An 18,398-nucleotide genomic window follows, 5' to 3' on the forward strand; every position below is an offset into this window, starting at 1 on the left:
GGGTTTTAAATTTTTTTCTATATATATAGCTATAAAAGCAGTGTCATTTGAATGTTATATATTGCCATGTACTGCACTGCAGGTTGTAGGTTGTCCTGTATCTGCTAAATCATACAGAGTTTATAGGAACTCATACTACTGACAGCTCTGGGGGCTCTTCTTCACATCAAAAGAAGGTCATTAATGGACCTAAAAGACAAATGTGTATTCTAGATCATAAACTAATTGTTTGCTGCCTACTGCCATATTTTTCCTTTCATCGACTTGCAGCTCTCAACATGTTCTCAACCTGCCAAACTATAGCTACAGAATTTTAAAATCTTTGCAAGCTTATTCATTCCTTTTTCCTCTATGACAAGCGTGTCTTCAGTTTTTACATCGATGGATCATCTTAAGCAACATCTGCAAATAACATATACTGTCAATTCACTAGTGGAGAAAAAATGCAGGTAGTTTTTACCACACAAGGTCATGGAGTATACACCAACCTAGAAGGCACATTTAGGCAACACCATGGTGGAAACAGCTTGTACCTTGTCCCCGTCACCTTCTAACAGTGAGATAAGTAAAAGACCTTCAGTACTTCTCTAAAACCATGTCTTGTTTGGTGTTGAAGTCAAAGCCTTTTACTAAAGGCCTATACTACTACTACCAGTAACACAGTTATTCTGTTTACTTACTGGAAAAAGTATAAATAACATCTTACAGGGTGAATTTTAAGGCCAAATGCTTGTTTCCTGCACACACAAACATACCCACTGCTTCATGCAATAAATGGCATAGTAAAGAGCACAAGTACAGTGCAAATACAAGGAGTACACCTATTTCTGACACTATCAATATTGTTTGCTCACATCTTGTACAAATCAAATGGCTCCACTTACGAGCTTCCCTCTTTACACACTACTGTGGCTCTAACACACATGGTACTTTCTTCTCTGGGCTAGCTGTCCCTGCCCTTCTACTCACACCCTCCTCCAAATAAAAGGCATCCATCAGGGTCAGGAGATGGGGAAGGGGAAGAAGGAGCAGGCAGTTACAAAGGCAGCAGCAGGTAAAGTCCAGCAGTGCTCTGCAGAGTCATGTCCTCCCACTGCTGCCAATACCACAGTTCTGCCACTACACCTCTGAAAAGATCGACTTATAGGGAAGTGTAGCAGGAAAAAATTGACTCAGTTCCTTTCATTTTAGCCTGACTTGCTAAAAAAAAAAAAAAATCTAGGCTAATGTGGCTTAACACCATCTGCCTGGTTTTCCCTCCTTCTCTAGATAATTTTGTCATATTTGAAAAAAGAACTCAAGAGTTTTTAAGCATAAGAAAGCTCCTATCAGTTTTCTGTGAAAAGAGATGGCTATGGACAAGAGAAAGGTCATGTAAGTGCCCTCTTCTCCTCTCTTCTTTAGGGAAGTGTCTGTAGTGCAAGTTCCTATGTTATGACAAAAACCTGTTCACACAGAAATCCCCAGCCATGGAGAAACCACACATGCCTCAGCCACGAAGAAAGCTCTGAGCAGAGCTCAGGCAGCCATGAGACACAAATGTTTAGGAAAGCAGGCCTTGCTGTTTCTGGCACTGGAGGAAGTCCTGGCTCAGACACTGTCTGACAGCCCCTGTGTTTTTTAAGATGCATAGTTTAATATAAATAATAACAGAAACATCAGAAAACATTAAAGATTTAAAGGATGTTGTTTCATCTGAAGAGATGTCACTAGATCAAACTTCTACTTTTGGCTGCCTGTTACAGGAATAAAGTTGTCAGCAGCACATCAGCTGTCGGGATCAGAGCTCTGTGGTGAGAATGCAGACGTGGTGCCAGAGGCTGTTCTCAGCTTCATCACTGTGCTTACACAAGAGACAGAGGGACCCACCTCCTCTGGTGGCAAATGGCATCACCAGTGGCAAATACTCAGATATTTTTATTCATAAACTTCAGCAAGAATCAAAGTTAGGATGGATTAAGGGGAATAATTTTTCAAAGAATGGAGACATTTTAGACAGATCAGTAAGAGTGGCTCCCGGCAATATTCAGAGGTATCTCTATCTGCTTGTGACAGAACATCACGCAGCAGAACAAACAGGCAGAAACAACAAATGGCAGGACAGGATTTCTGTGTGGAAATCTGGTTTCTGCTTTTCTCCTGAAAATGGCAGAATAACATCACAGATTTCCCTGATGTTTATACTTATGTAAAAGAGCTGAATTTATACGTGTGTTGTCTGGCTGAGTAGTCTTGTCTTCACTAGTTAATATCTGGCAATTATGTGTAGATATGACAGTTGCAGGCTTAACACAAGTAGGTGGTAGCGACTGAGGTTTAACAGTAGGCTTTTCTTCTTTGCTTGACCTGATGACACAAGCAAAAAGCTAAAAACTGTCAGGTCCACATTAGGATTTGAATGAATAATGTGGGTGGAATCTGAATATACATTGCTTTGAAGAGCTATAGGTTGAGAGAAGCAGTGAAAATACCATAGAAGCATGCAGAATAGCCAGTGAAGAAGATTATAAAAACACAAAAGATATACTTGTAGTTAGGCTGGGATAAAAAGCAGAGTGAGCTTTTAGGCAGAGCACTAAATAAAGAAAGGTTTAGAATACTGAGAAAGGAGAATGTTTCCTAGTCTGTTGTGTGGAGGAACATGAGACATTATATTTATTCTTTGAAAAAATATACAGCATCAAAAGAACATTAATGGATCTTTGTTTTCCCCTCCTAAAGGAAATGCTTGAAGCTCAGATTAATGAACAAAATGGGTGATACTACGTTAATGCAGTATAAAATTTTATTTAAAACCTTCGGGTGCTACGAGTAAATCTATGTTGTGGACAGTGCCTTATATTCAGAATTATGCTATGTGCAGACTAGGGTGAAAACAGCAGACCTGCAGCAGCCCAGATACAGATCAGTTTAAACTGCTACAAAATTCACTGTTGGCCTTGGGAGTGCCAAACTGTGGTATAGAGTGGTGTAGAACCATTTCTAAATGACCAGTCTGAGTGGAACTTCTGTTTATGGGCTCCTGCCTCCTGTAATGCCTTTTACACATAATCAGGCATAAATAAGAGCCTGAGGCATACAGCTCTGAGGCCTGCAGGTGTACCAGGTCTTCTGGGTCAGAAGGTATAAGTAGGCCAAGTGACGTGGAGAACATGCAGCCAGCCACATAGCTGTAGCTATAGCAATGTAGCTGCCATCCCTCCTGGTTTGGAGGTGCTCCAGCCAAGTTTGAGATTCCTTTGTGTTCCCCAAAATATCTACACTAAAATACATATGTTATCTATGTAATTAGAACAAGCAGTTCAGGGAAAAGTCCTTTTCTGCAGGTAGAAGGCTCAAAGGCTTTGGAAGAAGATGATAACACAGTCTGCATATGCAATTACAGAGTGTCATTATTGCAAAGTGAGGTCAGGTCCTTACTCAGGCATTAGCACTACCACCCACAAAAAAGTCTCAGCTTAGTTGAGAGGTATTTTCACCATAGGACAGAGGCTGTCCTGGAGCTACAAACTAAAATCTAAGAGAAGAATTCACTCAGAGTGATGATAACTTTTCTGTGAAGTTTTCTAAAGAGCTGCAAGTCCTTCTTTTTCACCCTCCAAGGTATCAGCACCCAGAAGTTATGACAAGCTCATCCATACTGCAGTGGAAATAACTATGGAGCAATTCTGATTACTGTAGTACTAAGAACAAGCAGATATAGGCCAGGTTGGATGGTGCTTTGAGCAGCCTGGTCTAGCAGGAGATGTTCATGCCCATGGCAGAGGGGTTGGAACCAGATGATCTTTACGATCCCTTCCAACCCAAACTATTATATGATTCTATGATATAGGTGCCGGAATAGATATGCTAGCCTGGCTGCTGAATGGAGCTTTAGTGCTGGAACAGTAAGTCAGGTTTGGTTTTGCAGTGCAGTTGCTCATAACTGGTTTGGCTACCCTTGGTTCTCAGATGCAGGTGTCATTAACCACTTTAATAAAGAACGTGGCCTTAGCAACCAAGAAAATGGCTTCTCACTACTTAGAAACATGAGCTTCAGCTGAGATTTCTGCCATGGCAAGTTACTTCCCTGCAGTTTTTGACAACAGTGTTCGAAATGATGAAAGCTTATGTGCAGGATTTAAAATAAATCAAATCTGAGCATAATCTAGCCTTCTAGATCCCCCTTTCCAATACTAAAGCAATTAAGTCACAGAAGTCTCCTTTCACTTGTTAAAGGAAAGAGGAAAATAAGATGTTATGCACGTTCTATACTAAAGCTCCTTTCAATCTCTGAGGAGCAATGCAGAACTATCGCAGGCTGAGGCAGTTCAGTCCTGTTTGAAGGAACAGTAGCTAAAATTACAGCTTGGTCCCAAATTGGCTGTTAAAAATTGTCTCTATCAGCTCTGCTTCCTGTCACTGATGCTGCCTCTCCTAGGAAACATTTTGGCTGTGCATGGCTCAGTGGGCAGTTTCTTCTCCACCTCTGTGAAGTTTTCCAGAAACCCAGAGGTCCCAGGTGCTGGGCACAATGCAGACTATTTTTGCCAGCTCTTGGTCCTGCTTCACTTTCTCTAGCCCTGGAAGTCACTGTTGAAGTGCACTCTTGAAGAGATGAATAGGGAGGTCTTTTACAATTTTCATTTCAAATATATCATACATACCATTTTTTCGAAGTTTACCAGATTGTCAGTGAACGTCTTGTTTCCCTCATGAGTAAACGTCATATCTGTATAGAAATAAAAGCCACATAAAAGCCCATTACTGAATTATGGCCATACAAACAAGCAGAACATATTCTTTATCCCTTACAAATATTAAAGCAGCTATAAAAGTAAAACATTTCAGTTTTAATTTGAAGCATTTCTCAGACTACTTAATTTGAGGTATGATATTCAGATGTACTAAAGCAGTTTTTCTTGTCTCTGTGTCATGCTTTTTATAATGGAAAAAGATCGTACCTCACACTGAGATTGATTTTTGCTTTTTCTTGCTGCTACTCTTATTCTTCAAATATTCGACAAATAGCTTTCAAGTTAATAATTCTGCTAACATCCAAGCTTACCTTTTATAAGTAGTGGCATGAAAGGAATTATTGGAGGTTCCAATTTAGCTACAGTTAGTCTGTAGGCCCTATGGTTTCTTGATGGATCCTATAAAAAAAAAAGAGAAATCAAATAATTACTAATATATATTATTATATGTATTGAGACACTGTATGCATTCATTTCAATGTCATGGCATTTATTAAAATCACCATTTTCCCCTGTGGCTTTCAAAGTGAATCTGCAAACTAAGACACCTTTTATCATTCTCCCATACAGCTTACATGATGAGAAGACAGCTGCTAAACACAAACATTTTTCATGCCAAATAGCAAGGTAAGATATGATTACAAAAAATTGTTCATAAAAGGAGCCACACATTTTTCCTCCCTCCTTGCAGCTGCAGATCTAGTTGCCCATATGTTGTAATACTAAAATGTATTGCCTGGAAAAATCCAGGTTGGAAAATATAATTTCCCATATGTACAACACGTGATAAAGCTTTTCTGAATTCCCAGATTAACTTTGAGTGGTACATAAGTTCTCTCAGAGTAGGTTCCTAAGAGTATAATTTATTAGTCATACATACTTGTTTTAGCAGCTCTAAAATGGGATCATAAACTTCTTAAAGTCAAACAAGGACATATAAAATGTTCTGAATCAAGGAATTCAAATCAGTTACTCAGAAACTGAATTAGCTCAGATTGTGCATAGAATAAGGGATCCATTGCTATTCACCATTAAGCTTTCAAACTCTGCATAGATCTTCTTGAACTTGCTTGGAAGTTTCTGTTAATAAAAACAAAAATAGTAAACCTTAATTAAATCCAATTTGTGTGGTAATTTTACTGTAAATGCTAGTTCCTTCTACAATGCCCTAAGTCAGGAAAGTGCTTTTTTGCCAGATATTTCTAACAATGTGCTAATCTAAAATACAACATGTCTCCTAGCAACCAGATTATAAATAGAGACCAGCCATGAAACCTGGATCCTGACTGAAACCCCAACTTGAATGTACTCTATTGGGATGTTTAGATTCAGATTTTTGTTTGGCTCACATCACAATCACTGAATTCAGAATGCAAGTGAAAGTTCAAGTCAATGGTTTCAGGACATTCCTGATTACAGCCTATCTGAAAATACTATTTACATACAGCTTGCTTAGGGGTAGCTCAGCTTAATTATTCATAACTATGATGAACTGCCCTTGCAACATTCAAAATCCATGCCTGGGCATTTCCAAAGCTTTTTTGGTTTGTGCTGAGGTATCATCAGCTCAAATTCTTGACATGACCAGCACCCAAAGGCCTCTACTGCTTTCTGGGGTATAAATTGAGTAGTTTTTCAGTGCACAATACCTACCCAAATAAATCACAGTCAGTTGATCATGCAGTGACTGGGATGAGATGAGCTTTACTAAGTATTTTCTTCTACTCTTACGTTTCACATTTTAAATAATTATATGATAAAGACTATAAGATATGTTACAAATTAATGTCAGAAATGATAGTAATGTTTTAATCACACTGAGAATATGTCAGCTTTCTAGTTTTAATATCAAAATTCTCAATATTTGCTGATTTAAATCAGACTACTACTGGCAGCACGTAACATTAAAAATTAATAGAGACTTTACAGTGCAGAAATTATTTTTTGCAATACTTTCTACATTTAGAGTGTGTACCCTAGCAAGATATTTACACTGTGCCACAGCAAGGGCCTAATTTTTAATGATGTGTGTGAACAACTGTGTGCCTAGTTTGCATATGCATGCAGATTAGGTATTTGTGAAATAAGTGGTATAATTGGACATTTGCACCTGCAAATATCTAATTTCTGCATGCATCTAATGTAAATGCATGATAATATAGCAAAAATGAAGCCTTGATAGCTTTGGTTTGAAGTATATTCTGTATATACCTGGCTAAAAAAACAAGCTGCAGATATTTTCTTGATAAATTGCTCTACAGAACTGGAGTGTGATATTTCCCTGAATTCAAGTTCATATCCCACACCTACAAATACTCTGTGCCTCTCCAGCTCAGACCATGTGCCCATTTCATATTGCTGTATGTAGTACATACATTCAATTCCCTTCTCTCTCTTCATACTACTCCTGTAATGCCCCAGGTCTCCCAACTATTCCTCTTGGTAGCCACCAATGACGGGTCATCATTTGGAGAAACTGATCTGCAAATCTTCGCCTTTAGCACCGACTGTTTATACCACTTGCAACACGTACTTCTGAAAATTGAACTGGTGTCTTCTAACATGTTAGTCTGATCTCCTGTTTCACAGCACTTTTTCAAAGGTGTTTGAATTTTGGTCTCGGTTGCGTCAATACCCTCGGTCATGCTGCCTATTTTGAATTTGTAATGAAAATACAAATACATGCACATTCAAATCTGCAGTGCTTTTGACAACCAGTAAATTCTTAATGGTTACATGTTCTTACTATCCTGCCTTGCTGAACATTGCACCCTTTTTATATATTCACATACAAAAAAAGCAAAGCCACAGAAAAAGGTGGAAAATGAGACTGAAGATCAAATTGATAGTAAGCAGGGTGAAGCGTGCCAGAGAGAAAACCAGAACTAGTTAGGATAAACCCACATTTTAATAGGAAAACAGAGTCCATATGGAGATTAGAAAATAATATGTATAAAGAGAAGATGGATTTTAGTGAAATATCTACAGAATTATCTCACTAAATGACCAGCAAAGTCAAGCAGAGCTCATCAATAGAAGCTGCTGTTTTCACTCTTGTTAACTGCTTCTGAGTATTAAGCACATCTATGGGTATATTGCCTTACTAATAAAAAATGCCAGCCTCAGCTAAAGGAATGTGCTCAGGACGTGAATTAGTAGATTTAGTTTTATCAATAATAAAGGACAAAGTCATGGTTTTTTGCTAACTAAAAGCACAAATCCCAGTCAAACTTCTTCAAATTGGATTTTACCTAAGACTTACCTCCCACGTTAACGAGAGACGGCTCACAGCAACATTACTCAGTCCCATAATAATAGCGAAAAAGGAATTCAGGTTTTTATATTCTTTACAGCTGAAACAAAAAGAGCCAAGTTTTAAGTTTTATGCATCAATTGGGGCAGAAGTATACATGACAACCCAAAGACAGCTGAACCCAGGCATCTAGCATAGATATGACTGAATTTGGGAAGCTCTGGCCAGCACACCATCACTGTGTGAATTCACCACACCCTGGAGGCTCCTTACCCCTCCCTCCTAAAATGACCTCCTGCTTCCGCTTCACTGGGTGCCAGCTCTGAAAGGACATCAAAGACTTTGAAGTTCCCCGTCCCAAAACATAGTCCTGAAACCTAGCTAAATTCAGTCCCAGAGAAAACCAGAGACAATGGAAGCAACTGGGCTGACCTCGCTGACAACTTTTGAACAGCTACTGAATGCTGGAAGCTGTCCCTAGATGATCTTCATCACAGTTTATAGGGGCACTAAATCTTTTCAAATGGAGAAGATCAGCTGCCTAGAGATGACTGCGTGTCAGTGACCTCTCTTCTCTTGCTGTATATGATTTTTAACTAGTACTTGTAGATTCCAGGACTCTTTAGGATGTTTCAAGCAAAGAACTGCCATTTCCCACCAGCACCATTAAAGAGGTCTTAAGCTCTAGGTCACCCTTCATCCCTAACACAAAGAAGAACTTTTGTTACTGATCAGGAAAACCTGGAACATGTAACTGAGTATTATGGAAGGTCCAATACACCATATGCAGGAGTAGATGCAATCTGACAGGAAGAACCTGCGCAACTGCTCAACTGGGACTGCATCAGGTGGCTCATTGGCTCAATAGGAAGGGAAGAGAGAACAAAGCCCATTTTTCACAATTAATTTGCCAACTTCATCCTCTGCTTCTTTTGCTGTTTACCAAGAATTTTTTCATGATTCTAACTATGATTTTCAGATAGATTTTTTTTTATTCATTGCTAAAGATCTCAGCTCTTCCGAGGTATCCTCAGCTCAAGATGAAATTAGTACAATTATCCCATCCTACTGCCCAACACCATAATTCCCACAGCACCCTACTGTTATTCCATTCTTTTTGTCCCTCCATTTCACTAGACTCGATGTACTGAGTGGGTGAGTCCTTTAGATCTGGGCCTCACCTGTGTCTGCACTATGTGAACACTAAGAATGTGAAAAAAGATCGCTTCCCATCTGATGGTCTGTCTGTTAGAGATTGCTGCCCCCTCAGATCTTCTAGCAGAACTGCTCATACACATTCTCTCACATCAGACTAGGGACAGTGAGCAAGGTTAGTGAAGATAAGCTGAAATGCCAAAGCTACCCCAGCTTATTCTGACTAGAACAGGTCAGGGAGTGCCTCTTTAGTGGATCTGAGGGGAGATAAGGATAAAAAGCAGCTAGGATAGGCTGCTAGTGATAACCTCTTCCCCGGGCACAATTAAATCCAGAAAGGGATATCTGTCTACAGCCTGCGAAATTGAGAATTGCGGCATGGTAAGAATAATTAATACCACACAGCAGTATAGGCAGCTGCAAATATACCTGCAATATGTAATCTGAATCTATCTTTCACTTTAAAAGGGAAAGGTTTTACCAAATACCCTGTTAAGCAATGTAATTGAACTGTTAAAATCCGTCTAGATGTATGACATTCTACACCAGATATTCTGTAAATTCTACAGGCTCCACACCGAGTAGCTCAGTTACAGACAGAGGACCACTGTAAGGTAGCAGAAACAGCGTCGTGTGACTACACTGCATAGACACTGCCTTTAAAATGTCAGAAAGTGGATCCTCCAAAGCTCTACAGTGTGCTCAGTGCAGAGATCTCTCTGTCTCCCAGAACAGCCTACATCAGAAAAAAAATTCCTGCTAGTATGAATTGTGAACACATACATATGCGCACACTTGTCCCCAACACAAACACGTGTGGTTAAAATCTCTCAGTGCATACATGAGCATATTCAGCTTGACATTTTCTTTGCAAACACACAACCTTCAAAAATTTCTTACAGGCTTCTTGGGATTATAGCATATGGATGTGTATGGAAAGAATGATTTTCAAAAAATGAATGAAAGTATCTGAGTACGGCGGTAGATAAGAAGGCTTCTTAACAGCCTGTGGATGTATCTGCAAAGAGGAAACATACACCAACTGAGCTTGTGGATATCCCTAAGAATATGTGCAAGTACATCCTAGGTCTTTCTAATAAGATTAACACGGGAAGAACTCGCTGTAGGAAATACAGTTTGATTCTTCCCTTTGTTTGAAAGTTTAATCCTACAATGTCTGGAGAAAAGAGAAGAACCTGGTAACCTCTACATCCCTTCCCAGCAGACGCGAAGGCAACAATGGCTGCTCCTGGAACAGAAAGCCCATGCGCACAGCAGCTGCAGCCAGCACTTGGCCTCATGCTTGCCTGCACAGGCAGGGAGCCCACATCACAGGGTGCGTGGGGTGCCAGACACAAAATGATGTGCTTTCTGCAGCAGCTTCTGAGCCCCCCGTCACAGAACTGAAACAGGGTTCTCAGTAACAGTTGTCTTTGAAAACTGGCACGTGCAAGGCATGTCGTTACGACCAGTCATGCCTAAGATTAATAGTGCAGCACTGAGGTTCTCCCCAAACACTCCTCTAATGAGTCTAGTACTTCTAGGTAGGGTAAAGTTCTCACTAGGTCTCAAGGATCTTCAGAAGCAAAACTTCCTAAAAGATATTGCTTCAAGGCCCGGGCCTGCATCTTTTGATCCAATTCCTTGGCTTTTTCTCCCTGCTAACTTCGGTGCACTTTGTGTTTGTTTTACCACATGCTGTAGCACCAGTTTCCATGGCAGCGCAGCACAGAGGGCAACAGCCTGGCAAAACTTCCCAGCGCCTTTCCAGCAGCTGCAATTAAACCTGACTGCTCGGTTTGTATGGGGGAAAATCTTGTGCTTCAGATTTCTCTGCTTTTAGGAGACAAAGAGGACTCAGCAGAGCAGACCGCTTTTAGCTATTTATTTTTAGCATTGCAGTGATACTAGAAACATGGAAGTAAACAGGAGGTTGTCAAGCTGTTGTAAATAGCATCGTATTAAACCCATGACACTGAGGAACCCACGGGCTAGGGCATTGTATTAAGGAGATATTTGACTGTAATTTTAGGATACTTTATTTCAGGTGTTTATGGAAATTACTATTGCATCTTAATTTGCCACATTTCAACATTTTCTCATTTCGTGCCTCTGAGTTAGAAAAGCCCCTGACTCGCCCGTGTGAGGGTGCCACTGCCCTCTCCTGGACACAGCCCGTCACATTGGCAGCTTGCTTCCCAGTTTTGCTCTGTGGAACGAGATAATGGAATACGCAGTATATATATTTTTAGAAATTAAACATGTAAATTCTGTCCTCTGTTCTGAATATAAATCTGAGCCTGCGTGCCCACCACTAGATTTCAAAAATCTTCAGCTTCGACCAACCGTACTCCTACTGGAGTGCTAGAAGAAAGTTCTCAGAAGAAAGTCTGTACTTGTAGAGTGGGGCCCTTCCCAGAGGAGGGGGACACGCTGATGCAGAATTTTGATGTGAACATTGATTTTAGCTACGTGGAGTCATTGTTTGGGAGGAGAGTGGCATCGCAGCTGTAACACAGCTATATTTAATGATGCAAAAAAGTTAAAACTCATGATATAACTGCAAGTAATAATTTTGTTCAATAAAACTGCCTAAAGCCCTCTAGTCACAACGTCCAAAGTCACAGGCAAACACTTCAACAGGCAGTTCCTCCCTGCACATCTCAGCAAACTGTTTATTCAGATGCTGATGAGTGTAACAAGTGCACTACAAACTGGAAAGGAAGGAGGAGGGTAAGTGTGATAAAAACTGCAGTGGCATGCCCCCGCTCCCCCAGAAGGCACTCACACCCTTTCCCTCGACTGCAGTCATAAGGACTCAGGGCCAACTTCTTTGGCATGAAGGCTCCAAAGAGTTTTAAGTTTTAATACGAATAAAAGAATAGAAGACAGCAAGAATTGCCTGCTCTCTAGTGTCGACTCCAGTACTTAGTAACAAAAAAGGACATTCATACCGCTGCATTTTTAAACACAAGTATTAGAAAAACATCCCAAGCAGACTGAAGATAACATGAGCCTTGTCATCTCCATGCTACGTCTCTTTGCTCTCCCCTCTTGGTTTTCCCACTCAGGGCAGTTCCGACAACAGTTTTCCTGAACAGTACCAGAAATACTCCTGTCCTCAGGAAAATTACGGATTATTTTTGTTAATATTTATTAATTCACATACTAATATTTACTAATGCATGTAAGGGTATACGAAGGGTTCTCCTAATAAAATGAAATATTTTTACTCACAAATTTGATGTGAAAACATGACCCTAAGAGAAAACAGATCAAGAAGCAATGGAGAGCAGAACAGGAAAAAAGGATATATATTAACTGTGAGGAAATGGAAAGAATTACCAAATAGAGAATTTTTTAACCTGTGTGTGGCTGTCTGAAAATAAGAGAAATCACAACAATCCCACTTCCAGCTCACAGATGATTGTACTTACTGGGCTGCTATCTTAATATATTTCTTTAACAGCTGAACACGCTTGCTGAGTTGAGAGCAAAGACAAATCTCAGTGACCACCCAAAACTGAATTTCATTAAATCTTCTTAAAAACAAGTCCAGATTTGCTGTGGTCTTCTTAAAATTGTGCCTTCCAAAAGTGTGATAGATCAATTCCAGCTAGGAAAAAGAAAAAAAAAAAAGTTTGGTATTTCTGTTTATAAATCTCATGTGTTGGGCAAAGGAAAGAGGTTAAGAATGACCAGGTAGTTACGTAGTCTGAAACTTGCTCTGCAGTTTACATTTATTACTGCACAAGATTAAGAGGATTCAGGCTGCAAATCTAGTAGATGATAGCAGAGGCACACTAAAAGCAGAACTACAGACTATGTATAAGTAGCTCAATATCTTAAAACATACAGAAGTAATTCAATAAGCGGCACATCTTCAGGAGACATTTGACTTTATTTTTGCATTTTGCCCATAAAATTGAGCATGCCTTATACTTTCAGAAATTATAAGTGGCTTTATTGTACTATTATTTAAAATCGAGCTTAGATAAAGTTTTGCAAATAATGCACAAACCTACAGCTAAATATTTTCTAACATTCTAATCTGCTGAATAGATTGATCCTCATACCTCATGCACACAGTTGAAGAGCTCCCAGTCATAAATTGTCATCTGATGTGCTAGGTCTTTGGAGCTCATCAGTTCAAATGTTCCCACTGTACCAGTAGATGGTCCTTCTTGTTCTGGCAATGGTGTCTATAGATGGAAAAATGGTATAAAAATATTTCAGAAATACTAAATTGTATGATTGGTGCTTTTCTTCCATAATGTTTCTGATTATTTTTTTCAGTATGACCACTTTCCTAAAGCATAGAAAATTTGTATGTGCTTTTAAGCACCGTCTGGCATTAAGAAACAAGAAGCACTGTGCAAAATAGGTATCCGCTATCCACAGTATAGTCAGGAGAATTCTGAAAGTTCCTTGGAGTCGCTGTAAGGAAATAAAACAGACTGTTCTCAATGTGTTATTTTTAGCATTGTTCTAAAATTTGCAGCCAGAAATAAATACTTCAATACGCATTGCACTAACTAAAGCATGTCTGTTTGTTTAGGAGCACAGGTCTTTCCACAAAGCTTTTGTTATCAGTTTCCTTTTTCACATACACAAATAACTAGGCCGCAAAACACAAACCAAATACTTTAGCAAATTACTGATTATAATGATGCAAATTATTACATCTGCCATACTTCAGAAAACTGCAAGACTTCAAGATCTTCTGATCATTTATAAAATAACTCTCACATTTCCTCTTTGACAGTACAGGGATGCACTATTTGTGATAGCAAAACTCCCCACTATGCTAATTAAAATTATAGGCACACAGCTTTATGAGAAAGAATCCTTTAAATCACTCAAGCATAAAACATTTTTGAAAGACACTTCCATACCACCCGATAAATAAGATGCAATCTACAGTTTTGCACACAAGTAAATCTTATATTAAGAGAAATTTAAAACATGGTTTGAGATCAAGTCAGAATTGAAGTTGTCTGTTGTATATATGAAGGTCGAAGTGTTTGAACCAGCACCACTAACATACTAACAACCAACGCTCCTGCAAATTAGAATGTGTTACATCAGTAAAAGATCCATTGAACCCACGCTTTATTTGTTTTGTTTCCAGGAGAGGGCAGCAGAGTTTACTCACAAGTTTCTCAATTTCTCACAGGGTCTTTGTTGATCATTACAGAGCAGGGAACTGCCAGCAGGTTCCTTTATGAGTACAAACTCAATACCTTAACAAACTATACTTACATGCTGCAATATTAAAAAATGAGCTTACCAAATGCCTTTTCCTTTTATATAAGAATATTATATTGCCAATAGAAAAAGGGCTGACTGGGTAAATACATCTAGTCAATTTCTCAGTAACTCACAGTATGTAGGAGCTTCCTTTGTGTACAAATTCTTGCTTTGTACTCTAGGGAAAACTTGCCTTTCAAATGTTATCATATAACAAACTAATTAAAAACAATTAAATAAATGACACGCATTATTACCTTAAGAACATCACCTACAATTAAAAAAAAATATATATAAGCCAAGTATTACCTAAGCAAATTAGGACAGCCATCAATCTTATAATAGCCTGCAGATTGTCCTGTACTGGGACTTGCACAAACAAAATTTCTTTGGTTTAAGATAAGAATGTGACTTAAAAGTACAGCAGTTCTGCCTAGAAAATCCTAATTTGTGGAAATCTGTGGAAAGAGATGGCCACAGGGCTTTTTGCCCCTATTTGGACACAAACACAACATAGCTGTTACCATAACAAACACATTTTTTCCAACGCTGGGAAAGAAGCACTTAGCTGTAAACTCGTTGAATATTTGAAAATTCATCTAACTCAGAACAATTTTCACATGGGAATTGCCAAATGTAATGTGAAAAAATGTACTTGACAGGCAGCAGCCAGAAATTGGAAAGCGAAAGGATCAAACTGGGAGGGAGGTAAAGTTGCACCATCTTTCAATTTGTTTACACCCCTTTGAAAAAATGCAGCTGGTAAGAGGATGTATTTTGTTATGCAGTGCTGAGAACCTTTCTTAGTGTGCACAGCGTTCCCCACTTTTTCCTACTGAAGTCTGTCCAGTTGATGAAAAAAAGCACATTGCAATCATGACAGTTTGCTGCCAAAGGTATGTCTACACAGACAATGCAGAGCTGTCTAAAAACATCTAGCATGGTTGTACTGACGCAATGCCCCTACTTTAGAGAAACATGCCCCATTGGCAGGATTAATTAACCTTAAGAGAACACCAGAATTTAATAAACTGAACAAGAGGTTTCTCTGCGTGGAACTACTGTATGCTGGATGCGCATTCCCTGGTTACTAAATTGAAAGCAGCAGCAAAGCATAGATTTTACCATATCTACAAAAGAAATCAGGCATACATACTAAGTAGCTTGTTAAAAGCATACATGAGGCTGAAACAAGGCTAAGAGTAATAGAGTTCATGCTGACATGACTTGGCAAGGACATTTGTTTTTAATGAAATAAAAGGAACAAAAAGTACAGTCAAATCAAACTCTATAAAAGCAGACCACATGGAGATCATTAGAATTACTGTATAAACTGCAGGTACTTACGAACAATTCTACTTAAGAAAAAACAGACTCTCTACCAGGAATATTTTATGCAATTCTTAGAGTCATCTGAGATTTTGACACAGTAGTTTGGGGGGCTAAGTAAGAGTGGATTTTAAGGAATTTACTGTTGGAATCAAGTCTCCAAAATGCTTTAATTGGTAACATCTACCATCAAGAATATATCCCTGTGGCCTTGAGGAGATGATTCTGTAATCTGGAATTACTGTATGTCTTATTGACAATTTTGAGCTCTTCCTATGTGCTCAGCATGACACAGAGAATACTGGCATCAAATGATGTCATGTGGATCTGGCAGACTTCTGCTCCAGTTTAGAAAATTACAACATTATTTTGTTTTCATTTCAGGGTTCATCCCACAGCACTGTGACAAACCCTTTGTCGTGAATGTTTCCCCTACTTTTTACCTAAAGCACTGACAATGCAAAAAGGGCCAAGTGTTCAAATAAATGGAAGAACTTTTTGAGAACTGCATGCATACCTACCAATGAATCAAACTGATCACGTGGGCAAGCAAACAGCCGTCCGTTAACAGTGAGAGTTGTAAACACAGAAACATCATGAGGTTTGAGCACAACCTTTTCTGTAAACATGAAACAAAAGACTCTTTATTATATATATGTTTAGAATTTACAGCAGAAGGGATCCAACAGCTGCGCAGATCACCCTTCTGGGAACGAATTTAGCACAGCAAACCAGCATCTAGGATACACAATAGATGACAACAAGGTCCACTTTATTGAAGCACAAACCAGCCTCCTATGGAACAGGCATACAGAACTGGAATCTTAACCTCAAACTGTACAGACAGGTTAAGAAGCCTGTGCTGCCATATCTAGAAACTACCTGCAAAAATTCACCCATAATTAGGCACTCCATTCATTCTTTTCTGAGATGTAAGCATTTGGGAAGCTGTTTTTAACAGAAATTATTTGGAAGAGAGTAACTGTATAAGGAAGTGATGGAAGGCAACTGTATTCAAATCTCACTACAGCAGTTCTAAAACAGCACCATATAAAAGGTAACAAAACAGTCTCTTCCAGCATAAGCAGATCTGAAAATAAAAAGTTGCTTCAACTGCAAAAAGTAGAGCTGCCTCGTGTAAGTTCTCAGGAAGTGAGCTGGTTTTGACAGGCATCACTGTTTGCAAAAATGCCTTCCAACACAGCTCTCATTAGCTCTGTGTGTGTCCACAGAGTCATACTCAACCAGAACACTTGAGCAATTCCCTAGCTGAATTCACCTAGCAGTTCCTCTCCCATTTCCATAGCCTACAGTGGGGGGCTGACTTCTGACCCTTTGCCAACACCAGGTCAGCGGGCTTGGCACTGAGTTGCTCAGCAGTGGTTTTACGTGGACAAAGCAGCCAGGGTGGTAGTGACCACTACTGGAATGTCCACACTGCTGTTTCTGCTGTTGCTTATTCATACGTCCAGCCTGACTTTATCCATGCTCGCTCCTATTTCTGTTGTTAAAAACAGGCCTTATGAGGAGCGGCTGAGAGAGCTGGGGTTGTTTAGCCTTGAGAAGAGGAGGCTGAGGGGAGACCTCATTGCTCTCTATAACTACCTGAAAGGAGGGTGCTGGCCTCTTCTCCCAAGGGACAGGGGACAGGACAAGAAGAAATGGCCTCAAGCTCCGCCAGGGGAGATTTAGGCTGGACATCAGGAAAAAATTTTTCACAGAAAGGGTCATTGGGCACTGGAACAGGCTGCCCAGGGAGGTGGTTGAGTCACCTTCCCTGGAGGTGTTTAAGGCATGGGTGGATGAGGTGCTAAGGGGCATGGTTTAGTGTTTGATAGGAATGGTTGGACTCAATGATCCAGTGGGTCTCTTCCAACCTGGTTATTCTATGGTTCTAGGAAAACTCAGAAGTCTTGCGGTGGAAGAAATTTGGGGTAGCTCTGCTCTGCAACATGCAGATACACAAGCTTCTCCATTTCTCCTTTATCCCATGTGAGCTTCAGTCTGTGCTTGCGGTAGCAAAAGGACTTGCCTCAAAGACAGAACTTGTCTGTCAGCTGAACATGCACATGGATATAAATGCCTTGACTGAAATAGTCTTTCAATCCCTCCCAACATTCTGCTTCACCGCAAGTGAGAAACATTTAAGATGATGCAAATACAATACCTCCTCCTGAACTCATCTTTACTATGATGAGGCCTTCTCCAGAACCCAGCTTATCTGCTACTGCGCTGATCACTTCCTTCACTGAGGAAGACACTGGCACCCGGATAGTGGTATAAGTTTGGTCTACGCAGTACACCTTAAAAAGAACTAAAGAAAAGAAGATTGCGCTGTGTGTGTCACATGTAACAACCAGAGACTTTGCTGTACAAATTACTTTCACTTCAGTAACCATTCTTGCAAATGAAACAAACAAAACAACAATAAATCACTACGGTTTTGATAGCTCCCCATTCCTCAGATGTTCTATGATTTCTAGTATAGAAGCACTACAGTTTCAGTATTGCTACATTATTTATGGATGCCAATTTAATCTGACACTCTGCTACGTTCCAGACATTATAATATTTCAAAACAACACTTCTTTTCAAGAGTCAGGAAAGCTGGCTGCTAACTCTCTTAATTACAGGAAAATGCTTTTCATACACACATAATAGGTTTGAAAATAGTT

The 18,398-nt window shown here is 39.6% G+C and overlaps 1 protein-coding gene across 1 annotated transcript in view; it reads right to left on the reverse strand.

Moving 5' to 3' along the window:
- The window catches only part of RAPGEF4 (Rap guanine nucleotide exchange factor 4), a 153,728-nt gene that overhangs the window by 9,593 nt on the left and 125,737 nt on the right, over positions 1-18,398 (reverse strand). The window contains exons 22-29 of the mRNA XM_069861115.1: positions 17,891-18,037; positions 16,245-16,342; positions 13,221-13,346; positions 12,582-12,760; positions 7,999-8,089; positions 5,766-5,816; positions 5,048-5,135; positions 4,647-4,711 (exon numbers count right to left, since the gene is read on the reverse strand). Coding sequence (XP_069717216.1) covers positions 4,647-4,711; positions 5,048-5,135; positions 5,766-5,816; positions 7,999-8,089; positions 12,582-12,760; positions 13,221-13,346; positions 16,245-16,342; positions 17,891-18,037 — 845 coding nt within the window. The remainder of the gene's footprint in view (positions 1-4,646; positions 4,712-5,047; positions 5,136-5,765; positions 5,817-7,998; positions 8,090-12,581; positions 12,761-13,220; positions 13,347-16,244; positions 16,343-17,890; positions 18,038-18,398) is intronic.

Source organism: Phaenicophaeus curvirostris, chromosome 7 (genome assembly GCF_032191515.1).
Source record: "Phaenicophaeus curvirostris isolate KB17595 chromosome 7, BPBGC_Pcur_1.0, whole genome shotgun sequence".
Taxonomy (NCBI): Eukaryota; Metazoa; Chordata; class Aves; order Cuculiformes; family Cuculidae; genus Phaenicophaeus; species Phaenicophaeus curvirostris.